At 41.3% G+C, this 27,096-nt stretch overlaps 1 protein-coding gene across 2 annotated transcripts in view; it reads left to right on the top strand.

Moving 5' to 3' along the window:
- ADAMTSL1 (ADAMTS like 1) overlaps positions 1–27,096 on the top strand; it is a 650,838-nt gene that overhangs the window by 399,774 nt on the left and 223,968 nt on the right. For both annotated transcript variants that reach the window (XM_060762426.2, XM_060762428.2), the window contains one exon: positions 19,378–19,614. In XM_060762426.2, the coding sequence (XP_060618409.2) occupies positions 19,378–19,614 (237 nt within the window). The remainder of the gene's footprint in view (positions 1–19,377; positions 19,615–27,096) is intronic.

The following is a 27,096-nucleotide window of genomic DNA, read 5'->3' as shown; positions in this document are numbered from 1 at the left end:
CACAAAGACTATTTTTTCTCCCTTTTCAAAATGTTGTTCTTAGGATATAGGTTCAATCTTCTGGCTATGACACTGAAAACATTTGTCTTAAAAATAAAACTTCACAGATCTCTGTCCAGAAACAAAGTCAAAGGGATACTGTAGAAGGGTAAGCCACGCAGCAGCTGCCTAAGCTTGCCCTGTGTGACACCTTTACTCTGGTTTCTAGCCTGCAGCCATAGGTTAGGCTTTATTTTCCATAACCCCCTCCCTCCCAAATCCAAGAAAACAGAGGGTTTGTAAATCTGGGCATGAGCATGTGATCTGAGGTTACAGAAGGCAACCTCTCCGTGGGAGTAAAATATCCCATGGCTGATAGTATTACCATTGACACACAGTTACCAAAAATACCAGTACAGTCAGTCCTCCACATTTGTGGGTTTGACATTGGTGGATTTGATTATTCACAGATTTGATTAATAAGTTCTATTTAGGGGCCCTTCCACACACCCCTATATCCCAGAATATCAAGGAAGGAAATACCACATTATCTTAGTGTGGATGCAGATAACCCAGTTCGAAGAAGATATTGTAAGATTTTCTGCCATGATATTCTGAGATATAGGACTGTGTGGAAGGGCCCTAGGACTCTCTAGGCCAGGGCTTCTTAAACTTTTCCATTTGCAACTGTTGCACTCCTTACCAGGAAACAGGGCCTTCTTGTCATTAATACACCACCCCTTGGTCTAGGAAAAATACAATCTTTTTATTGAATGATGAATATAAAATAGATTGAAGTCGAAAGGTAAAAAAGCCAAAATGAACCAGCAAACAGCAGTGTCCAGAAAGCTTGCAGAAAATCCAAAGCAGTAATGTACAGAAAACTCTCAATAGAAATCCATGAACAGATTAGCTCCCTGCTAATCTCACTTGAAGCCAGAAATTCCCTTAGAGAGCAGACCACTGGAAACTGGAAAACCCAGGAGGTTTGTCCTTGATACTAAATGATGCTTTGTCTGAGGAAATCCCCCTCGCAGGCACTCTTAAATCCCAAAAACTGATTCCGGCTAACTCTAATCTTTGGTTTCAGTTGTCGGATTCTCTCAGACCTACGTAAACATTGAGCCTCCCTTTTTAAATTGTCTTTTAATTTTTATGAAGTACAGCTGAAGCATTTTCTACAGCATTTTAGACAGATCTACAAATTTGTGCATCTGTCTAAAAACAGCCACTGTGACATTCAGAAAACATTTACCATTGCCAAAGTTCTGGCACCCCAACACTGAGTTAACATTGAGCTAGGACCCAAGTTTAAGAAGTAGTGCTCTTGACCTCCAATGCAGCTCTATGATCAACTTATGGCAAAGTTTCCTAGAGAGGTATTATCGCAAGATAATTTTCCTAGAGAGGTATTATCGTAGGATAAGTTTTTATTTGTGTTTTTCCATTTTAGTTGGAGTCCTATGCACCTAACTTCAGCAAATGCAGAGGATTCACTGTATTATGAATAAGCTGTCACGCCTATCAATTTTTCCCACTTGCATTGTTATTCTGAACTAGGGAGGACCTCCATCCTGTCTACCCACTTACCTAGCTGCTGGGGAGAATGTTGCAGTGGAAGCAAAGCAGAGGAGGGAGACCTTTCTTTCTTTCTTTCTTTCCTCCCACTCCCCACTCCAAATGCTGCTATTATAATCACTGAGTGCATGATTCCATTTGGAAAGTTCACCACTGATCTGAAGGAGAAGTGAAAGGATAGTTGATAATGTTGTTATCATTAATATACTTTGTTTGAATTCTGTCATTCCCCAGAATTGGGACTCAAGATACCTCACAGTACTAGAGTTACCTATTATAAGTCATTCCAGATTCCAAATTAGACTGAAATCCCACTTGGGATCAGTTGAAATCAGGGGTGGACAAAGTACAACTTGTGGGCCACACGTGGGTCTCAGGATCTTTTTCCCTGGGGTCAGAATTGTTCTTATAGAATGCCCCAAAATTACTTCTGTTTCAAAGAAGGTGAAACAGAAGCAGGTGACATAGACAAGAAGGAAGGAAGAGGTGCCTAGAAGAGTTAATATTAGAATTCCTAATTATATGGTCCATGTCATAGTATTTGCAATTTTTGTGTATGATTGGGAAAGCTAGACAATGGACAAAGATGACTAGTTTTACATGGACTGCTAAAAAACAAATAAATGGCTCTTAAAACAGATCATGCTTAAATTATTCCTAAAAGCCAAGATGACTAAACTGAGGCTGTCATAGTTTGGCCCTATCATGAGAAGACATAATTCTCTAGAAAGACAATAATATTTAGTCAGATAGAAAGCAAAGGGAAAAGAGGAAGGCATTGTTACTGGTAGGTGGACTCAATCAAGGAAGCCATGGCCACAAGTCTACTAAGACTTGAGCAGGGCTATTTGAGGATAGGATGACTGGAAGGCTTTCTATTTTTTAGTGACTCCATACGTTGAAGTCAACTTGAAGGCAATTAACTACAACTGTAGGAAGCATTCAGCTAACTTTGCCACCTACTGATTTTGATAGTTGCTATGGGTAACAAGCAGATGATCCAATAAGAAGACATACTTTGGAAGCTATGGTGAAGGCACAAGATGCTCTCTTCCATATTCCATGTTCAAACATTGACTGGATTAGATGCTGAATTTCACTTCAGTATAGTTGATAGATCATCATCTTTTGGTGCATCTGAAAGAAGCAGGTTAGTTTGGAAAGAGAAAAAAGCCTGCCAAACTCCATATTTCAACCTCTCAACACTGTCCTTCAACAGCTGTTGAATGAAGCAGCTATTTTATTCTTCCTAACAGTAACACCATGAGAGCCTCTTGGCTACTCTTCTGCTCTTTACACCATTACCAGTAGTTTACCCTCCTCCATGATGTTTAACTGCCTCAGGCAACAAGAGGACAAAGAGGCAAGTTCGTTGTGCTTGCCCTTCACTGTGACTTTTACTGACAGCGATTATCTGTGCTGAGATCAAATAATCCCGGGATGTCTGTGATGTTGAAAAGGGAGGCAGTGTTCCCCTCTATGTCTTGGTGCAAAATTATAATCAGAAAAGAGAAACACACTTACACAACGAGCTATTTTTCTTGTTCATTCAGTTCTGTGTGGAAGGTGCCCCAATTAATCATTGCCATGTCAGTGCAAGACAAAGATTAGCAGCACTATAACACAAGAAACCTCTGGAAGGGAAGGTAGGGAGCCTGATTCAATACAAATGTGTGAGAATACAGCCTGAAACCACTCTTAGGTGAGACTAGATCCCAAAAATGCTTTTTGAATACACAGAAAATGAACAGGTATAAATTTCAGGGGATTAGAGCACCAGTAGCTGGTTCAATACCAAATAGTCTTGCCCAAGACAAAAAAAGAAAAGTCCCAACAGCTAGGTAATGGGAGCTGGAGTATTAATACCAGGAACACAGAATAATGAATCACCTAACAGTTTCTGTCTCCTAGCTAATCACCTAAAAAAGCTTAACTTGGCAATTTTGTAGGAAGTTTGGGTGGGGAGTATGGGGTCTGACGAAATAAGCCCCAGTGTCATCTCAGATCCCAAACTTTCTTCTTGACTTGGTGGCATCAAATGTTGAGCTAGTTCTTTATATACTATTTCTGTACTATAGCTCTGAACTTTGGGCAGTTTTAAGGAACGATTGCAGGGCCCAAGCTGCCTTGAAGGCTTTACCACCTTTTGCTTGGTTAGATTTACTTGGCAGATGTGTAAAAAAAATTACGCCGTCAATTATAAATCCTCAAGTAGTGATCCTCAACCTTATTTTCTCCAGATACTTTGGACCTCAGTTCCCAGAAGTCCAAGCTAATTTCACCAATGTTCGAAATTATGGGAGCTGAAGTCCAAAACATGTGGCAGAACGAAGACTGAGAACCACTGGAGCAGACTGAATTGGTAGTGCTTCTTCAAATTTATTCCCAATTTTGGGAAGAGGCAGGCTCCCCCTCCCAAAGTTGAGCCCAAAGTTTATACTCCACACTTTTTGGCACTGCATTGAAATATGTAGAAAATTCTTGAAGGAGTTGAGTCATTCTTATGATGTAATGCCAGAATATATTACATAATTCCCAGAATATATGTCTAACTATAAACTATTAATTAGACAAGGGGCCACTGTGTTCTGCTTGAGAGTTCTCTGCTACTACTGATTCTGCAGCATAGACTGAGGAGCATGTAAAACATAGCTGGGGCTACTAAGAAATTCCAATATAAGTAAAACCACACACAGAGCTAGATGTGCATAATAGGTACGAGCAATGAATTAGTGTTGTTACTTTTTTTTGTACTGGCCTGGCTCCTATCTTACTATACATATCATAGCCAGTAGATACCAAGGGCCCACTGTATTTTTAGTTGATTTAATTCCATCTTTTCTCCCAAAACTGGCACTCAAGACAGGCTGCAATCAGATTAGAGATAAGGAGCAAATGAAAGCACAGTTTGTTATAAATAATAAACCACAATTGAGGAAATGATCCTATTAATACACTCCAATGAAAAGACAATTTAAAAACATTCAGCTCTGAGAGCTTTATTCAGATCAAGAGCAGTAAGATCATCTGCTAGAATGTCACGAGACTTGTTAAATTCAATGAATAAGGGCCCTTCCAAAGTGGCCCTATATTCCAGGATCTGATCTCAGGTTTTCTGCTTTAAACTGGATTATGTGAGTTTGCACTGCCAGATAATCTGGGATAAACAAAAAACCTGGGATCAGATCCTGGGATAAAGGGCCTATCTGGAAGGGTCCTAAGTCTCTATCAAGGCTTTCAAGAAGAACTGTTATTGTTTTGAAAAGAGAAGAATAAGGAAAATAATCAAAGACCATGATTCTTTCAATTTTACACCAAAAGACTCAGGCCCCTTCCACACAGCTAAATAAAATCCCACACTTTCTGCTTTGAACAGTGGCAGTGTGGACTCAGATAACCCAGTTCAAAGCAGATATTGTGGGATTTTTCTGCCTTGATATTCTGGGTTATATGGCTCTGTGGAAGGGCCCTCATTTGCTAGAGTGCCTGCACTTCAAATTAGAAGCTAAGTACAGTGTTCCCTTGCTACTTCGCAGTTCACTTACTGCAGACTCGCTGTTTTGCGGGTATATATATATATGTATTGAGTGAACACTGTACGCCCTGGCAGAGACCAGGAGGAAGAAGGTAAAGAGGGCAAGGGGGCAGCTCTTCCTCACCCCTCATCCTCTTTACCTCCCTCTTCCTTCTCTTGGTTGCTGCCGAGGCTTCTTGCTGCCCCCCAGCAGCAAGCAGAAGGAGGAAGGTAATGTGGGTGAGGGGGGCAGCTCTTCCTTCCTCCTTGCCCTCTTTACCTTACTCTTCTTCCTCATGGTTGCTGCCGGGGCCTCTTGCCACTGCTTGGGCATCGAGACACCTCAGCTGCCTCCTCAGTTGCAGGCCCAAGCAGCGGCAAGAGGCCCAGGTGGCGGTGACGAGGAGGAGGAAGGTAAAGAAGGCGAGGGGTGGCTCTTCCTCCCCCCCCCTTGCCCTCTTTACCTTCCTCTTCGTCCTCTTGGTTGCTGCTGGGACTTCTTGCTGCCACTTGGCAGCAAGAGGCCCCAGTGGCGACGAGGAGGAGGGAGGTAAAGAGGGAGAAGGGGTGGCTCTTCCTCCCCCCTTGCCCTCTTTACCTCCCTCTTCCTCCTCTTGGTTGCCACCGAGGCTTTTTGCAGCCACTTGGCAGCAAGAGGCCCCAGCAGTGACCAGGAGGAGGAAGGTAAAGAGGGTGAGGGCCCCCGCGACACCTCTGTCGCCTCCTCAATTGCAGGGCCCAAGCGACAGCAAGAGGCCCAGGCGGTGAAGAGGAGGAGGAGGAAGATGAAGGTAAAGAGGGTGAGGAGGGAAGGGGACGGGGTGTCCCTATTTTGCGGTTTTTCACTTATTGCGGGTGGTCCTGGAACGTAACCCCCACAATAAGTGAGGGAACAATGTAGTGGTATTACGCTAAGCTCAGGATCTGTTGCTAAAGCTCAGTTTTACAGGATGCACATATATATGTAGAGATAAACAACCACTGAGTTTAATGCAGCTTAATCTTAGATACTATACATATAATTTCTGCCACTTTTTGGGGCAGGGTTATAATACAAATTGTCATGATGAGCTCCTGCACATCCATATTTTACTGCTCCACCACCGCTGCCAGCCAAGTCTTATTCTTTAAGTGGCTGCAGGATCCAGCCAGGAAATTTTTGTTTTGGCTGCAAGAAAAATTCTATTTGTGTTCTGAATTGTGGTAGAAACTCAAGGGGGGGAAACCCAACCAAGTATGTCTGAAACCATTCTGGAACTTTGGAGAAAAAACACCCTTTGTTGTTTCTTGGAAAATGACCTTGAAATGTAGTAAAAGAAAAAGACACATTTTTATAACTTGCTATGTTATTATATACCCTTTGGTATGAAAAGTAAACAAAATCTTAAAAAGTGACTCACACATTTCTTGGCTGGATGGAGTTTCTAAAGCTGATTTCTCTGCCATATTGTAGACCCATAAAAGACGGATTTTAAAAGCTGTTCTTTTAGCCCTTGCTTTCCTGGAGATTCACCTTTAGCTGCCAAATGTGTTCTATTTTTAGGGACAAGAAGTCACCAGTTCCCTCCTCCTAGAAATAACGTGTACATGTGTTCATCTGTGATCATAACCATTCAACCATCACATGCCCTGAGATTCTGTGCTTTCAAATACTAAGATTATACCTTTTTATTTTGTTTTAGTAAGGTCTGAAAGTCAGAGGCCATCTGGTACAACTCCTTTCCCAGGTTCAGCACCGCCCGTAATGCAGTTTTAAAGAATTAATTTTCATAAGACAAACCAGATGGTCTAGGCTAGTGAACTCTATTACATCCTGGAGCCAAAACCTCTCCACCTGTCCTTCACACTCCAGGTAATTTTAAAATGAGAGTAAGGCCCTATACAGTTATTACTATATCCAGCAAAGCTGTGTGAACAGGTAGTGTCCTCATCTTGTAAATCATTCCGTCTTTACACATTACAACAGAGACAAAGATATGATGAGCAAACTATTCTCTCCAACACAAGAGAAAACTGGAGCATAATGTGTATTCCTCTTCAAATTGAAGTTAGTTGGAAAAGTTATTCTTCAGATTCCAGCTCCCAATATCTCTCAGATAGCATTGCTGTACTCCAAAGAATAAAATCTTGCAAGTTCTAGGTTTGTCTTTCTGCAAAATCCCATGTTTCAAAGAAAAGTAGATTCTTGAGCATTTTTTCATGAACTTTTTGGTGGGTTAATTGTTTCTAGAACAGGCATGGTCAAAACTTTGACCCTTCTGGTGTTTTGGACTTCAACTCTCACAATTCCTAACAGCCAACCGGAGGTTGAGGCCCAAAACACCTGGAGTTGAAGTCCAAAATACCTGGAGGGCCGAAGTTTGGCCATGCCCTTTCTAGAATATGGAGAGTTTGCAAGGAATCAAGGAGGATGCCAAATGTTTCTATCTTACTATTTTGTTTTTCCTGCCCAGAGAATAATGATTTCTGGAGTCACTATTGGTCTAAAACCAATCCTGTATCTATCTTAGGTAATGGTAAAAGTTTTCCCCTGACATTAAGTCCAGTCGTGTCCAACTGTGGCGGTTGGTGCTCATCTCCATTTCTAAGCCAAAGAGCTGGCGTTGTCCATAGACACCCCCAAGGTCATGTGGCCAGCATGACTACATGGAACACCGCTACGTTCTCGCCAGAGCAATACCTATTGATCTACTCACATTTGCATGTTTTTGAACTGCTAGGTTGGCAGAAGCTGGGACTGACGGCGGAAGCTCATACCACTCCCCAGATTCAAACCTGTGACCTTTCAGTCAACAAGTTTAGCAACTCAGCAGTTTAACCCACTGCATCACCGGGGGCTCCCATCTATCTTAGAATTGTATATCTATTTACCAAGAAGGCCTAAAATAGAATTAAAAGATCATTGGCTTTGCTCAAGCTGTTATGTGAGACACTGCATTAAAATAGCTCCTTCCTCCCTATTCTTTCCAGAGCTGATATAAAATTAATCTCTCTTGGAACTTGAAATATACAAGTATGTGTATATTATAAATGCCTTTAAAGGCCCCATTAAAGGCCCTTTTCTATTATAAAACCTTGATAAGATCTTAATATTTAACCTTTTGAGCAACATTTTAAAAGCTTGAACCTTTCTTGTCCCGAGTAACTTGATCTCGCTATCACCATCAAATGACATCTGGGATTCATCTTATCTTCCTCTAGCTCATTGATTAATAGAAATGGGTTGGAATGGGATTTAAATATGACAAACTTGTATTGCTCTTATGAATAACAGTGGGGTACGGAAAGGATTGCAGTGAATAGTCTTGATGTATATATGTGTGGGCAGGAGCTATTTATGTGCTCAGGCTTTTCAAACACAAATGCTAAATTTCTGTGTTCACATTCAAAGGAAGGCTGTTGTGCACCCAGGGATTTATTGGCCATCTTTAAAGTGAAGAAAGGATTTTGGAGGGAAAGTCGGCATAGAACAATAGGAGCTGATGGGTATCACTCAAGGGGAAGAATATCCTGTACGGTATAAATTATTAAAATGAATCCCAAGGTTTTTTTTTATTATTATAGTTAAAGGCATATCTTAGATACATAGAAAAGTATCTCCCACGGATACCAAAAATCCCCCCCCCTTTTTTTTTCTATCTAACTGGAACCTTGTGAGTGGTTTTTTTTGTTTTTGTTTTTTTTTTGTTTTTTTGCAGCGTTGCCATTGGGAAGGTGATGAAGGAGAGCTCAAGAAAAACTGACCTTTAGTTTGGAGTTAGCACAGTATTTCTGCAGTAAACAATGCAGTAAAGTTTGATTTGGGATGAATGGGGTTCTGTTGTGGGTGACCCTACTGCAGTTGTGCATGTTTACTTACAACAGTCAAGGTGAACAGCTGCTGCCAAAATCACTTACTGAGCAAGTGCAAAGAGCAAAACCGAAAGAAGGAAAGGGGGGGGGGGGGAGTAGAAAGTGGTCTCCGCAGCAACCTTGAAAAACACAAACATTTAGTATACTGCAAGAATCCCAAGAACTGAAAAATCTCATAGATATTCCCCATTTTCTCAAACTTGGTGGTTCAGGATAGTAATATGAATGAATATTCTTTTTTTCCTCCTGAAATTGCACAGTTTTATCTGGTTTAAACCCCCATTATTCTCCCCACTTGCTGCCTAAATCCAAATCTCTTTCTGGTGTTTCTGCTATCAGGACAGACCAACAAGAGAATGCTCACAATGAAGATGATAAGAACCTCATCACACTTATCCTTTTTAGCATCCTAGGACATTAAAGGGATAGCCCAGTAACAGATGGGCACGCTGCCCATCACACAACATAACTGGGCTTCCTGTTGAAGCCCTGCTCCCAAAAGAGATGGAAGTATCATAGGACAATTCCCTCCTGACACAGGCTCCTGTGTTGTAATGGCTTCATGGAATCTGGTGAAATGGCATGTAGAGGAGGAGCATCCTTATGATGGAGTTGCTGGTGACTAGAGCTGTGGCACTGGCTGGAAAGAAATAACTGATCAGCAGAAATAAAATCCACATGAGGAGTTGATAGGATTCCTCTTCTTGGTCCAGTTTCATGAAATTATACTAAATTACATTGGGGTGGGGGGGACAAGTCACATGGTTGGACTTAATTCTGAAAAATCCTGTTATCATAATTAATATCAAAAAGCTGATTCTAAGGTCTGCACAGGACTCCTTACTAAATGGTTTTCCAGCTTTTGTATTGTGAGTCGATCAGAAACCTACCCTCTCATACCAGGCATTGGTGGGTGAAACAAAAAATCTTGATATTTCAAGATTTGGAGCCACAGTTTCTAGGCAACATCCAGAGCAGCATGAGCCACCAAAGTTGGAGCCATATCCCATCTAAAAAATATTGTGCTGAGTTCAATGGGAATGATTGCAACCTGAAAAATAATAACTCTGAAAGTAGATATTTAACATTTTACTATTTCCTTGCCTCTTATTTTCCCTTGTGAAGTCTTGGCTCTGCCTTCTCCTCTCTTCTGCTTTAGTTCTGCCTATTTATAGGCCTTCCCAACAGTGTAGAAACCTTCCCTTGTATTAGTATTTCTGTGGAGCTTAAAATCCTCCCTCCCCCTCCCAAGGCCAGTCTTATTTGGTCTATTCAATTTCCCTGCATAGAGCTCCTGCTGGACTCCTCCTTTTTCTGCAGCAAAACTACAGAGGCTTGGATATTGCAACCCAAACAGGCATTCTTAGCACCTGCTGCATTTAGCAGTATTTTTATACCACCAGACCAAAAGACAACAGACATTTTTGACCAGCCTAAGCTTCATAGAAAAGAAGATTAAGACAGTTTATAACCATTGTTTTGCATCAGAGGCAGATGATTCCAGAAAGATGACTGCAACCAGCCAATTCTTCCTTTGTAATGTATTGTTTTAAGTTACCTTATGATAGTCCCACGTGAAGTTAACCTTTTATACATCTTGTTTCAATAAACTCATTTTGGTTATCTTTTCACCTTGCCTAATATTCCTCTGTCTGCTAAGGATCTTAATCTTAACAGAAGGCATACAAATAGCCCCTGAGTAAAGCCAGACAATATAGTTTTTCCAAAGGCTCGGGCATGCCATCACACCCCTCAAAGCTGAAAATATAAATTCCTAAAACTTGTGCTTCAGTCACAAAAATTTACATGGTGGATGAACAGCATAGATATATTCAATTGGCAACATAATTTGAGCCAACGTTATTTGAGCACTGGATTATAACTCTAGGGACTAGCATTTGAATGTCTGCTCAACCATTGAAACCCAGTTCGTAATCTTAACCAAGTCACACTCTCAGCCACAGTGGAAGGCAAAGGGGACAACACATCTGAACAAATCTTGCCAATAAAACCCTGGGATAGATTGGATTTTGGGTCTTCATGAATCACTAATCACATGAAGGTACACAACAAAAACACCAACAACCTTCCTTGATTTTCCAACAGCTGCATTTGGCTTTTTTAGAAATAAAATTAGAAAAGAGCAACTGAAGAAGGAAACATGGAATAGCTGCAAATTTCCTTTTTCTTTGTAGCTTTAGGAACCTTTTGGTTTTCTAAGTGAAACTGACCTTCTAGCAAGATGCATCAGTTTTGTATGTGCATTCAGCCATTTATTTTTTAAAGGAGGAGAAAAGGGGGAACTAGAAGAAATTAGAGCCTATGATTGTGGTTGAGAGAAAAATTGCCCATTGGAAACTAAAATTACAAGAGTGAGGCATTGAAACTTTGGGCCCCAAACCCACAAGCTATCCACTTACAGAAAAGTGTAATAGTGTATATAGAATGAAATCAATTTTTTAAAAAATATCCCTTATGGAATGAACAAGCAACAAAATCCTGTAGCAGTGATTATGCTGGCAACGTATTTCAGCAGTGTTTTCTATACACGCAATAATGTTATAATTATCTTGCAGCTTCCCACAATAACCTTTTGAGAGCTTACGCTTGTTGTTCCTGTTTAGTTATGGGTTGGTAAGTTTCAAATCAAGATGCTAAAGCTGGAAGATGGTGAGTTAACCAAATCCTCCAGCGACTCTACATCTCAGATACCATTGGAATTCTGATTTTCCAGTCCTAATCACAGCACTCACTTTTTAAAAAAAATTCACTGTATTACTATGCAACCACATAACCAAAGGTATCTGGATATCATACATCTAAATAAAAGAAATCTAATAAAAATAAAATTAGTCACAGAAATATCTGGAATAGAGTAGGTGTATGCCTTGGAGAGAGCCTCCACAACTATGTTGCTATCACAGAGAAAGGAGTCCTCCTGCTTAGTAGCCACCTATCACATTTCATTGGCCAGCACATTCACAGGAGCACCTCTAAGGAAAATCTCAAGGTCTGGGCAGATATATATGGGGAAAGTACTTTGTCTAAAGCAATAACATCCATTTCCATCTTTAGCACAGCATGGAGTAGTGGTTTGAGCATTTGACTATGACTCTGGGGACCACTGCTCATGGTCTTCTGTTCAGCCATAGAAATCTACTGGCAATTTTGAATGGGCCACACACTCTCAGTTCAAGAAAACACAATTATATGTTCAACAGAGTTGTCATTAGTGGGAAATGACTTGAAGGCAGTTTTGGCCTGGTGAGACCAGCTGAACTCTGACATCCCTAGTCAACTGCAGCTTTGGGAGAGTGTATGTGGCTGCCCCTGGCATCTGTCCAGAGCATTTCTGTTCCAGACTGGTCCCAGATTAACAGACCGGTGTAGTCCCATGAGGCCTGGATTATACCATTTCAAGAAAAATACCTTGGTCTAGACCAGCGTTTCTCACCCTGGGGGTCGGAACCCCTGGGGGGTTGCAAGGGGGTGTCAGAGAGGTCGCCAAAGATCATCAGAAAACACAGTATTTTTTGTTGGTCATGGGGGTTCTGTGTGGGAAGTTTGACCCAATTCTACCATTGGTGGGATTCAGAATGCTCTTTGATTGTAGGTGAACTATAAATCCTAGCAACGAGAATTCTCAAATGTCAAGGTCTGTTTTCCCAAACTCCACCAGTATTCACATTTGGGCATATTGAGTATTCGTGCCAAGTTTGATCCATATCCATCATTGTTTGAGTCCACAGAACTCTCTGGATGTAGGTGAACTACAACTCCAAAACTCAAGGTCAATGTCCACCAAACCCTTCCAGTATTTTCTGTTGGCCATGGGAGTTCTGTGTGCCAAGTTTGGTTCAATTTCACCATTGGTGGAGTTCAGATTGCTATTTGATTGTAGATTAACTATAAATCCCTGAAACTACAACTCCCAAATGACAAAATCAATTCCCACCCCCAGCTCCACCAGTATTCAAATTTGGGCATATTGGGTATTTGTGCCAAATTTGGTCCAGTGAATGAAAATGTACACCAGGGGTCACCACAACATGAGGAACTGTGTTAAGAGGATGCATCTGTAGTAAGGTTGAGAAACACTGGTCTAGACCAACTTGGTGATAATCCTGTTACCAAGAATTGGACATCAGCAAATGCCCACCAATGCCTCACTAGCTTTCCATTAAAAATTGAAAGGAAAAATATGAGATGTCTAGAACACCTCTAAATGAGCTACCATTATCCTACGGTCCTTCACTTGGCTACACAGCATGTCTTATGGAGCACATAAATAGTAGAAGGCCTTGTGCAGGACCTTCTAATGATTTTAAATCTAGCAGAGAGTGAACAATGTGTGTTTGTGCTGGCCCTTCACACCAGAGATTGAAATTTACTCATTCCTGCCTTGGGGCCAGTGCCATAAGTATGCTTGTGCCGTTTTCTGAGTGCTTATATTTATCCTTCAAACAGCTTCAAGTTTCACAGGAAACTTCTCTAAACATACGCTTGGCTATTTAAATCTGTGCTATTATTTTAATCATGGAAATCAAAGGAATGAAGTATTTTACTTTTGGGCCTGATCACCCGCCGCGTCCTGAGAAACTTCTAGGTTGACCATGCATTCTTCTTTTTTTAAAACTCTTTTAGTTTAAAAAGCAAAACCTGTTCAAAACAATCCCACTGAACTGTGAGCAAAGCAAAACTGAGAACTCTATATGTTTTATTGAACCTTTTGTCTTTGTAAAAATAAATCAGTACAAGCCGGAACGTTTTGTAGGTTGAGCCAAGCCAGAACCAAACAAGAGATCTAGCTTGGCTCTGGGACTGCTTGACTAAGCCAAGCTATTAAGCCAGGCTCCATACCCTCATGGAATGAAAAAAAGCAGAGATTTGGGGAAGGAGTTACATTTGCTTTAGCACTTTCCCAGGCTGTTTACATGTAGCAGCCAGTGAGACCAGAGCAAGCTGATCTGGGCCTCAGCTCACGTAGGGTTTTCACAGTGTGTTGGCACATGTTTTCTAAGTGTCAGGGCCGGGCCCAATTTGTTCTGGTTCAGCCAAAAAGAAACACTGGGTCCCGCTTGCTTCCAAAATGAGCAGCACTAGGAGGTTGTAACTTTCTAACTTTGCTTTTGTGCTTTAGCAGCATGAGTTCTTCCCACATTGCCTGAGTAATCATCATGCATTTGAGGCCAAATAAAATGGATTCACCTTGCAACTGTTGTAGGGAGTCAGTGTGATGTACGTGTATTCCAGCCATTAATCTCAAATTTACTCTGGAGTTTACATGAAGCTCTGGCATAATCCCAGTGTTTTGGAGCTGTAGACAAATGCATAGGGCCCAATGCACATATCATCAGACCCACCACTGTGTTTGTGGCTAGAAGCAGCTCCACAGAAAAACCTTGCTACCTCATCAGATTGGCTACTTGGCCTGTTGGAGCTTATTACACGATGTGCAGGTACTTCTGGCTCCATCAAGAAAGGGGAGAGCAAGCAGCGCATGCTGCCACCATGGCAACACAGGAGCCTTCCCGCGTTGCCTTACTAGCAATGGGGAGGGGAGCTGGATGGCGACACTTCCCCCCATGGGATGGGAGCAAAGGCAGGTTGCGGGATGCAGAGCAATGGATTTTCAACACACACACATTCTAGGAGCTCCTGGATTCACCACGCATCATGGCCAATCCATGGGCCTTTGTGATGAGATTGTTGCTGGCAATGCAACTTTGGTTGGTCACTCTGTTGTGACCTCCTTAGATTTGATGTCTCCGGAAAGGCTCTACCAGAGACCTGCTTTAGGCTGGTGAAACAGATAGTCACCCCCATACTCTCTTAGCCCTGGTCATCAGAATACTAAAGGGCTCCAGGAACATGCCCATTCCCATGCTGCATCCTGGCAGCTCCAGAACACAGTACTCCTAATTATTTTGGTAAGTGTAGATGTAGCTCTAGATCTGTAGAAGGATCCACAGCAGGCCTGCAAAACCTGTGGCCTTCCAGGTGTTTTGGACTTTAGCTCCCAGAATTCCTGACCATTGGACAAGCTGACTAGGACTTCTTGGAATTGGATTTCAAACACCTCAAGGGCCACAAATTGTGCAGGCCTGATCTACAGTGTAGCTTGTCCTGATATGAACAACTCCAGAAACTTGAACAAAGGAGCTGATTGTGGACTCATGCTGCATGGCCCTGGATAGGAATGGGCAAGTATGGCTTTGCTGTTGCTTTTGACCTATGGCTACTATCAGCTGTAGCTAGCATATCCGGTACTGAAAGATTATTAGGCCTGAGCGCCAACAACATCTAGCAAGCTGCAGTCACCAAATAACTGCCTTATTTAGGGCTTCTTAACCCTTCTTACCCAAACACTGTGGAAAGTACCCTGTATACTTGTGTATATGCCTAGAAATTGTAGTTAAAACTGGAAGAAAAACCCTGGATCAACTTATCTACAGGTCAGTATGAGTACTGTACCTTAAGTCTTATTGAAAAAGGGACCATTCCCTTCTCTGTGTAAAGTGAAGAAAGGTGTGAGATGATCTCTCCAAGGAGAACCTAATAGATACACCGACCCCCTATAATCTCTCCTCTGTGGTGTTGCTTCTGGCCTTTTTGAAAAATGGCATCAGCTACCAGGAATGGCTGATCTTCTGAGGCAGCATTGGTACTTTCCCTTCTCTGCCAAAGGACCCACAATGTATCCATGGGTCATATCAAAATCCATAATTTATATCAGGTCAATTTATACATGAGTATGTACATAGTTGTGCTCAGAGATCCTCACACTGAATTGCGCTTTGACAAAAACAAGGACTAGAGGAAAGAGAAGAACTCTACATCTTCCTGGTTTAGGATCAGGTAATGGGTTATGCTAAATCATGACTTTGGGCCATAATGATGGATTCTAGTCTGATAGCAAGATTGGCATAAGCCATAATAAAAGGATTAATGGATATAGCAGCTACATGGCAGATGTATCATGGCAAAGGAAGGTTATATGTTTTTTTATCTAATAGGGAACCAGAATTCCATAAAATAATACATTGGCTCCCAAAGGCAGCAATCATACATATTTCCCTACAGCTGTGGTTCTAAACCTGTGGGTCCCCAGATGTTTTGACCTACAATTCCCAGAAACCTCAGTCAGTTTACCAGCTGTTAGGAGTTCTGGGGGGGTTGAAGGCCAAAACATCTGGGGACCCACAGGTTGAGAACCACTGCCCTACAGACTAGAAGACAAAATGTCTTTAAAATGACACAAGCATGGAATCTAGTATGTGACTTTTGGGATTTTTTTGCCGAGGGTGGGGGCATAAAGTGAAGTTAAGCTAACTTAGGGCAAAATCTGAATTCTGAGTCTGGATTCAGGTTATCCCCAGAGTTAGGGATAGTCAAGGTCTCCCAGCTCTCCCAGGGGCACAGGTTGGCAGTCCCCTACCATTCTCTACACCTGTGTTACAGCTGTCACTGGCCACACCTACCTGTTCCTAGGTGGCTGTCACTAAAGAAGGTGGGCTAGGGTTTCCCCACCTGTCCTTCCCAGTTGCCTTAGCAAAAGGCACTCTAGCTGACATCAGCCAATGCATGCCAAGAGTAGGTAATTGTGTGTGTTGTTATTGAGGACAGCCGCAACATGCAGAGGGGCAGCATTCGTTTTAGGGTGCTTGCCCAGCAGTACTGATCTGTTTTTGAGGCTGCATAGTAGTGGGGACTCTACCATCTCGAAGACAGCTGAGAGAGTCCCAAGCAGACTGCCAAGTAGGTTAGATCTGGCTTCTGGATCACAGAATTGAGCCTTCCTTTGCAATCAGTGTAGAACTGCTGTCTGTCAAATATTAGGGCAAGTATTGGTACTGTGTGAGAACAACTTCGGCTATTAAATGAAGACATAAAGCTCTGCATAACTGCTAAAGATCTGATTTCTTCATCCTATGGGTGTGGGAAGCCAAACCGTAGGTTTTCTTTCAGCGGGTAGGGGAAATCTCTGGCCATGCCACAAACATTATTAGCAACCAGCCCGGATACATAGGTCATGGGCAGCTTGAGTATAATGGGGTCAGGGAAGACAACCAATACTAGAAACAACTGTTACTTGCTAGTGGCTAACCACAGGGTGATTTTAATATAACCCATAAATAAGGAAATAGCAAGCTTTATTCAAAAAAATGTAATTGTTGGGCAACATGGACACAAGGAAATTATTTTCGGTTGACAGTAAAGAAGCAAAGAGCAAGAGATTTAGTCTGATTTATGGTCAAATTGCAGGAAGCAATTTTAAACCATGAAAATGTTGAAAGGTTGAGCTAATTGCCAACGGAGGTTATAGCTCTTGTTTTAAAGACAAGATAGGTAAATTAGTCTGAAATCCTCTATATGTTTTTGTAGCTGTGGCTGTAATTCTATATTTTTACTTGGCAGTGTGTCCCATTGAACTTAGTTGGACTTACCTCTGAGTAGATATTGATCGTTGGGAGCTGTAAGAGTGCTGTCACAGGCTTTGAAGATATTGGCAGTCAAGCATTACATTAGCTGACAGTGCATCTGGGGGAAAACCACAACAATAATGGATGTATTTGAACTTTGACCAAATTAAATGGTTATTTAAGCAGTACTGTAGGGGAGGTAGTATTTAAGGCTACTGAAAGCTGGGGAAATCTGTTATCTGTAGTGCTCTAAAACAAGCTTTTCGCCTTTATAAGGGGTCCAGAAAAATATCTGGGTGGTCGCTATTAACGTTAACCATTAACTAAAACATATTATTACATATATTTAGCTCAAATTAGAGAATGTAGGTTTGCACCCAAAACATCTCTCACATCTTCCCTCCACAATTAATGCTTTTATGAAAGCATTTAAGACATTTTAGAAAACCAGAGGAGTTTCTGATTCTGTGGACGGTGGCGTCTCTGCTTGCATTACTCCTGTTGCAGTAATACAAATATACACAGCATTTTTCTGGCTCATGTTGCTCCACTGACTGATTTAGGTCATTTTGGAAAGAAATGCTAGCAAAGAATGCTTAAGTAAACAAACACTTGAATCAAGCAATTTTCTTGATTCTTCCCCCTCCCCCCCCCCCCAAATCCCCTTCCCTTCTTTTCAAAGGAAAAATAAAAGTTGGCTATATGTGTGTTTCTTGGTTGTGAGAAGAAATGTTGAACAACAGGCAGCGTTTTTGTGAGAGCAGCAAATTCATTTATTATGCCGAAACACATGGTGTTGATGTATTTCACTGCTCTTCCAGTTACCCCCTCAGTAACACTTAACTGAAAAATCTCTAGAGAAATTGGCATGGTATATTCTGACTGATCTCTACTTCTGGATGAAGTTAGATAATTGAAGGGTTTTTTTTTCTCCCTTTCCTTAGGATATTGAAATCAATTTAAAAGATGGATATTCTGTGCATCCTTCTTGTGTTTACCTCTGGTAAATAGGTTTCCCAGGTTTTTGCATTATTTCTGAAACCTGCAAAACTTGTTTAACTAGCTTTAAATACAGGCAGCCCTCCATATTCACAGAAAAAACTGCCAACAAAATGAAAAACCACAAATAAATAAAGTCATCTTTTTAAAAAACTATTTATTACCCAACAGAGAAAACTATCATCTGGCACTTACAAAACTCTGCTTGGAAAAATAATGCATTTCTGGGACACTTTGGAAAGTACAAATACTAGGACAAAACTGTGCAGAAACATACCAGAGTTGCTGTTATTAATAAATAGAAAATCTGCCCTTGCACTTTGCTACTCTGCTGCTGAGTACGCATGCCCAGTGTGAAATACATCTCACCATGTTAAAACAGTGGATGTGGTGGCTCTTAATGAGACATGCTGCATTATCACAGGATGCCTACATCCTGCACCGCTGGAGAAATTATACTGTTTAGCTGGTATTGCACCACCTGACATCAATCGGGAAGTAGTAGTCAGTAACAAAAAGGCATTGATGTCTCCGGCCCATTCTCTGTTCAGATATCAATCAGTAAGCCAACAATTTAAATCATGAAATAGCTTTCTAAGATCTACAGAGGTATTTGCAGAAACACCTTTGCAAGAGAGAGTCCAAAAGTGGCAGGCTAAAACCCGGAACCTCAATCAGTGGCTGATACCAGGTGAGAAACTCTAAATATATTATAACTACCTTCAGTTCACCTCTGACATGATAAATAAATTAAATAAATGGAAATGAATTCTTCCAAACCAGTTCCAAATCAACTAAGATGGTCAGTGTAGATAAGCTCTAGGGCCTGCAGTGCTATTCTACTATATGTTTTCAGCTCAAGTTTAGCCAAAATATAAGGTTCGCTATTAACCAGATTTTCAAGTATCCATGGGGGATCTTGGAATATATCTCATATGAATATTGGGGTTGTCCTGTATCTTACAAACATAATTAGATTAATCCCTAATGGGAATATAATCATCTACCTGGCTTTTTCCTCGTTCTTCTCAGGATTGCCCTCCAGAAGCAGGAGATTTCCGTACGCAGCAGTGTTCAGCACACAATGATGTCAGGTACCAGGGACAATTATACGAATGGCTCCCTGTCTCGAATGATCCTGACAACCCATGTTCACTAAAGTGCCAAGCCAAAGGGACAAGTCTTATTGTGGAGCTGGCACCTAAAGTCCTGGATGGGACCCGATGTTACACTGAATCACTTGATATGTGCATTAGTGGCTTATGCCAGGTAAGGAAAGCATGTTGTTGTTGTTGCTGCCATTGTCTTTCTCTCTTTCTGCATTTTGTCAATTTCTGTTTCCACTCAAAGATTTAAAATGTTTCAGGCTCTTGTTTGTTGTACTCAGTTTTTTACCCATATTCCTTAATTTTCTTTTTAAGGTTCCTGTACATATAGATCTCTTTAAAATATGTATCCATATCAAGAATAATTTGTATCCTTGTTTTTGCATACTAGATAGTCAATCAGAGATCCTGATTATTTAATTATATTCTTTAAGTGATCCAGCTTTATATCAAACTTTGCTCGTAAAGGAATACACAAAAAGAGTTCCCTTCCCTCAGGCTTATAATGTAATTAAGACATGATAGAAAAGGAAAAGATTATGACAGTGTGGGAGGGGAATACTCGAGCAGATGTTGCCTATTCTTCTCTTCCTCTGGGGCCAAGGCAATGGTAGTTGGCTTCAAGGTATGATGGAGCTAGTCCTACATCTGGCTGCTGGGGGGGGGGGGGGAGAGGGAGAGCCTTTCATTTGCTTCTGGACCAAGGCATGATGGAGCTGTGTCTGCTGCTTCTTCTCTCCTTCCGAGGCCAGGACAGATAGGATGCAGGTAAGTCCTTTCATCTGCTTCTGAGCCTAGCCATGATGGAGCCATGTCTGCCTCTTCTTCTCTCCCTCTGAGGCTAGGGCAGTGGCAGTTGGGATGGGTCAAAAGGTCTTATGTGTCTGATATCAGTATTGTATCTGAAAAAATACAATATTTTTGAGATTTTGAAAACATACAAGTGATACGCATGCATGAAATAATGCATTTAGCACACCACATACTTGTAATAATACAAGGTGGAATTGTTCCATTTTGGCCTGTGGCTCTTAAGCCATTCAGGCCAGTTATGGCTCTGCAAATAAAGGAGGGAGGAGAATGCTTTTGCATCCAAACTCCTCTGAACTTTACAGTTGCTCCAAGTCTACATTTCACAACTCTGCCCATTCATAATCCCATCTAATGCCTGACCTTTTATTAGGAGTCAAATTAGCTTTCTTTTCTGTTTCTTTGTTTTTCCCTAGCACTTTTGATCCTCAGTGTTGTGTTCTGACCTGGCACATCTCTTTATTGTTGGGGGAGATGTTAAGCTAAATGGAATGTGAAGTCCAGCACATGACCTCACTTATCTCAGCTTCATAATTAACTGGAGTTGGGACACATCTCTTGATTTCATCAGAAAATAATGAACTCCCTGCAAAGAAAGCTTTGTATCGCCAGGAATCCCTGTTGTCTCTTTTGGAGTTTATTAATTATGGACTGTAGGGGGGCACATATTTAAAAGTGCCCTCTTCTGTTTGGCTAAAGTGCTTTAGGTTATGATAAAATGTGAATCTGGAATGTTTTCTAGTTAACTAACAATCTGTTTGCCAGATTGGACCAGTGCCTAACTATTTGTGAGATCCAGTTTCAGGACACACCTTTCTGAGAAAACTTTTTCCTCAGAAACATGCTAATAAGTAACACCCAATGTTAAAGCATATGTTGTTCTTAAACACCATGCTGTCGGGGGGAATAGAGCAAAACAAAAACATTAACATTATAGATTCCCGTTTCATCTCAGTTTGTAGGATAATGCTTATTGTTTGCTCCTTTGGGTGCCACATTAAATGTGCTTTCGTATTTTCAAAATAATAAAAACCGATGTGGATTCAAAACCCACTGTGATTTCTCACAGCAGTTTTTCCACCCAAAGACATGGCCCAGAGTTTGGAAATATTTAAAAAGGACAAACACAGTTGCCCAACGAAGCCATCAATAACCACCTTTGCACCTTTGGGCAACTGAGTTTTATGGCTGGTCCATTTGTCCTGCATTCCCATTTGGCCCAATGACCCATGGCCATGTGGTTTGTATCAGTTGTATGGCATGAGCTAGAGATCATGACAGTGGCTTTGGATTAATGTAGAGAAGTCCCCATAGATGAAAGGCTTCAGAATATCTTTGTAGTCCTTGCTCTTAAAAGAAACTCCAGGCTCTTTACCAACCTGTCCTTAGAAATGCTGATCCCTGCATTATTAATGGGAAGAACCATAGCTTATTGGTACAATATGTGCTGTGCCCACTCTCCTGCATTCTGCTTTTGGCGTGTTCAGTGAATGCATCACATGTAGGTTGTTGTTGTTGTTCATTCGTTCAGTCGTCTCCGACTCTTCGTGACCTCATGGACCAGCACACGCCAGAGCTCCCTGATGGCCGTCACCACCCCCAGCTCCTTCAAGGTCAGTCCAGTCACTTCAAGGATGCCATCCATCCATCTTGCCCTTGGTAGGCCCCTCTTCCTTTTACCTTCTACCTTCCCCAGCATAATTGTCTTCTCCAGGCTTTGCTGTCTCCTCATGATGTGGCCAAAGTACTTCAACTTTGTCTCTAGTATTCTTCCCTCCAATGAGCAGTCGGGCTTTATTTCCTGGAGGATGGACTGGTTGGATCTTCTCGCAGTTCAAGGCACTCTCAGGACTTTCCTCCAGCACCACAGTTCAAAAGCATCGATCTTCCTTCGCTCGGCCTTCCCTAAGGTCCAGCTCTCACATCCGTAGGTTACTACAGGGAATACCATGGCTTTGACTAGGTGGATCTTTGTTGCCAGTGTGATGTCTCTACTCTTTATGATTTTATCGAGACTGGACATTGCTCTCCTCCCAAGAAGTAAGCGTCTTCTGATTTCCTGGCCACAGTTTGCATCTGCAGTAATCTTTGCACCTAGAAATACAAAGTCTGTCACGGCCTCCACATTTTCTCCCTCTATTTTCCAGTTGTCAATCATTCTTGTTGCCATAACCTTGGTTTTTCTGACGTTTAGCTGCAACCCACATGTAGGTAGGGCTATGAAAATAAACCTGATTCAAACTATGGTGCTTCTCTTGGACACGTCTGTTGGTCAGACCATTGGGTTTTATGTGCCGGGCCTTTGCATACGTGATGTACCGCTAAAACAGAGATTGGAGAATTATTTGAACTACAAATCCCAGCAGTTGTTGGCTTCAAGTTCTGGGCAATATATTCCCCAAAAAGGACCCTTCTCAATCTTCCATGTAGAAAGAAGACTTGCATGAAAACCTCTCTCATGGTAGATATTAACAATTTACATATTATGGTCATCATGGAATTTAGAATATTGTACTCCACACATATGCTTTTAATGGAAACAAATATCAATTTCTATTTATTATCCTGCAGAGAAAAGGGTCTTCTAACACTTACAAAAATCTGCTGAGAAGAATAACACAGCAATTATGTTTATCCACAGTTTTGTCCTAGTATTAGTACTTGGCAAAGTGTTCCAGAAATGCATGTGATTTTGTTTCCTGTGCAAAATCCCTTCATATGTGTGAGTGCGTGTCTGTGTGTGCGCGTGTGGATTGGGTATTTTGAGTAGTTTTGTGCAGAAAACTCATATTTTTATATATAGATAGATGATAGATAGATAGATAGATAGATAGATAGATATCTAGCTCTATCTCCAAATAGATTTCTAGATGTCTTGAGAAAATCCTGCAGAGATCTGCATTTCAGCCATGCTATTTTAATTCAGCTCATCCTCATAGTATCCTTTACGCCTTCTTGTCTCTGACTAATTTTACATGGCTAACGGAGCTGTAAAAATTGAGCTCATTTGAAATTATTGAACCACAGAGTTGGGAGGGGCTTCATGGGCCTTTAATCCAACCTGCTGCTCAGCACAGGATCTCCAGTTAAAGTGCCCCAAGCAGATAGATGTCTATCCTCTTTTTGAAGACATCTAAAGAAGGAGTCTTCACTAGGTAATTGGTTCCCTTGCTAAACTGTACTTAAGCTCAATAAGTACATTTTAATATTGATTCAAAATCTATTCTCCTATAACTTCACGCCATTAAACCATGTTCTACCCTCTGTGGCAGGAGGAAACAGGACTAGTCCCTTCACTTTGTTGTGGCAATTGAAGACTCAGTCTCAATCCCTCAGTCTTCTCTTCATCAAGCTGAACAAGTCTACCCCCTTCAAACTCTCAACATATGATCTCGACTTCCTCTTAGTATTTGGTTACCTTTCTTTGAATCTGATCCAACTTGTCGGTATCTTTCTTAAAAGGGGACACCCCAAGCTGAACACAGTACTCCAAATGAGACCTGACCAATGCTGAATGTCTTAGTATTATAACTTCCCTCAGCTTGGAATCTATGCTTCTTTTAATGCAGGATAAAATAGCATTTGCCTTCTCTACTGCAGTATCATGTTGCTGGCTCATGTTCAATTTATAATCAGCAATAATCCTGAGGCCATTTCCCACATAGTATGGCTAAGCAATGTACCCTCCCATCTTATACCTATCAATTTGTTTTTTGTGGCCCAAATATAGCATTTTGCTTTTGTCTCTATTGAATTTCAGTTTATTAATTTCTTGACAATTTTCTAGTATATCTAGTACCTTTTAAATTGGGTTCCTATATTCTAATATGTTAGCCATCCCTCCCTGTTTTGTCCCTTTTGATATGGATTCCCTGCACCTACCACTTAAGTCACTGATAAAAATGTTGTACGGTGAGGTCCTGGGACAGTAAGGCCCTCCACTCAAGATCTCCTTCTGTCTAGTATTAAGCCAGTGGTTCCCCAGATGTTTTGGCCTTCAACTCCCAGAAATCCTAACAGTTGGTAAACTGGCAGGGATTTCTGGGAGTTTTAGGCCAAAACACCTGGCAGGCCCATAGCCAGGATTTCAATTGGGGGGGGGGGGGCTGAGTCTGAGTGAAAGAGGATCTATCCTAGCAAACCTTTTGTATCGTTATCCCAATACCCCCATGGATATGGGATATATTGAGAATAAACATAACAGTTTAAATAATGCACCAGTAAGGCCTTTTTGCAAACCACCATGAGAATTTCGGGGGGGGGGGGGGCTGAAGCCCCCCAAGGCCCCCCCCCCCCCCGGCTACATGCCTGACACCTGGGGACTCACAGGTTGGGAACCACTATATTCAGTCCAGCCACAGATGATGACGCTTTGAGTACAGCTTTCCAACCAAATACGGATCCCTCTGACAGCATCTATTCAATGTTTTATCAGTTTGCTAGTCAAAATATGCCTTCCTGAAATCCAGATAAATGACACCCACAGCATTCCCAGCATTTGTTAAGCTACTTGTCTCACAGGAAAAGATTACTGGATGAGTTTATTACAGATTTGCCACACGCATTTGTATGTGTGCTAAAGCCTAGAATCTGGGATATGTGTTTCCTTTATCAGACAGTAATATGGATACTGCATTTGATTCTGTCTAACAGTACTGTTTCTGATTTGAAAGAATGATGGAGTACAAAAAACCCTCTTTACTTTTTTTTTTAAAAAAAGAAAGAACACAAAAGCTTCTTGGCCAGAAAGATCCATAGAAAGAAAATGTGCACAAGGCCTAGTGTTTTCCCTATGTCATCTTCTTGGCCAGCATTGCTAACACATGGCTTGTAGTACAGCACATGTCCAACTACATGCTGGATTTTAGAAGGGGGAAAATCACGGATTCAACATCCAAATGCATTTTGGCTTGTGCATTCATCCCTGAAGGTTTCCATTAGCCATATAGAACATAGAGCAATGACACAGAGAGAGGATCAGATAGGAAACATGTATCACACTTGAACTCCAAAATGTATGCCAGATCTGTGCTCAAGGATTAGTCTTACAAATTAGCATTAAGTGGAGATATTTCCCTTTGGGTTGTTGTAGGTTTTTCAGCACACTTTTCTCTGGTATAGCTGTGCTGTGATAAAAGGGAAATATATTGTCGAAGGTTTTCATGGCTGGAATCCCTGGGTTGTTGTAGGTACTCGCAACCTCTGAGGATACCTGCCATAGATGCAGGTGAAATGACAGGAGAGAATGCTTCTAGAACATGGCCATATAGCCCGAAAAACCTACAACAACCCAGTTATTCCAGCCATGAAAGCCTTCAACAATATATTTCCCTTTTATCACAGCAGAGCTATACCAGAAAAAAGTGTGCTGTTTTGCTTGGTACAGCAGAAACATCAAGGTCCATTCTCTTTTAGATGTGTGTCTTTCTGTGCATGGCTGCAACCTAAAATCCCCTTGGGTAACACAAAGATCCACCTACAGAGGTATGCTGCACCAATACTATACAAACCCCATGGAGAATAATGACATTATGCAAAATATGCCCACAACTGGATACAGTTTTGCATTCACAACTTTTGAGTGCAACCACAATGCACTGCATATACATTCAATGACCAGCATTACTGTATGCAGAACTGTTTCTGCCTCTGTCAGCAAAACGTAACTGTTGCACTATGATAAAGCCTTTGCTGTACATATGTAGCATATATGCATATGCTGTTTACAGAATGCCAACCAATGTTTGTTTGGCATCATTTGGGAGGATGGAGCATTCTCACAGAAGAATGTGCTATATCTCTTAGAAATGATAAGGATGGGATACTTACTATAAACAGACCATTTCACCCTTCTTTCACTTCTCCCTACAAGAATCATCCCTATGATTTCAATTTGCTTTGCTTCCTTTTGTCCTTTTCCTCTACTGGCAATTTAATATTTTCTGCACTCTGGAAGATCACATGTAATTGCGAAATTTTAAAAAGAGAGAGAATACTTTACTTTAAATTTGCAGCAATGTACCCATATCAAAAAGTTTCTCTGGAGAATACTAAAACCATCACCACTTTTTGCTGGGGAAAAGAGGGAGAGTTTTGCTTCCTGACTGGTCGGTACTTTATGGGACTCTTTCACTAAACATGAGACTCTTTCACTAAATGTACCAAAATCTGAGCCTACTGCATTTGTACTTTCCTTCCACCCAGCTAATGTCAATGCATGGTGAGGCACAAAGGGCTAGTATGATTTTTGATGAAATAATTAATAGAATTTTGACATTTTGGGAATATTTGCATTCTGATCTGATTTTGTGTGTTATTCTAGGAGGGGTAACCCAGTTTCAGAATGCAGACCAAAGAAAATCCTTGAGTGTTCAACTCTTTACTGTGCCTGTTAAGTCAGATTCCAGGCAGCCAAAATATCATAATTTTTAGATACTGATTGAAATAGTTCAGGTATTCAGTTGTACAATCATCAATTTTCCTAATCTCAGATGTTGCATAAAAGTATGTAGGGTGGCAAAATTAATCACATCCCTGCGTATGGTCCGAAATATGAGCCAACTTAGATACAGTTTATATGTAAGCAACCCCACCTTCCACGCACAAATATGACTTGAACAAAAAGCCATGACTGATCTTCCCATTAAGCCTCCCTCCGTTAACAAAGCACAAATATTGGAAATTTCACACCTATCCAGCTAACTAGGAAAGAACCAGCATCACTGCAAAATGGTTCATTAGCTGCTCTTTGGTGAAGTGGCCCGACATGCTTTCCATAACAGGACATGGGCCAGCTTTCCAGAATAACAGTAGCTGATTTTCTGCTGTGCAAATC

This window comes from Anolis sagrei, chromosome 2 (genome assembly GCF_037176765.1).
Source record: "Anolis sagrei isolate rAnoSag1 chromosome 2, rAnoSag1.mat, whole genome shotgun sequence".
Classification (NCBI taxonomy): Eukaryota; Metazoa; Chordata; class Lepidosauria; order Squamata; family Dactyloidae; genus Anolis; species Anolis sagrei.
The sequence above is the reverse complement of the archived record's forward strand: the minus strand, read 5'-3'. Positions and strand labels throughout refer to the sequence as shown.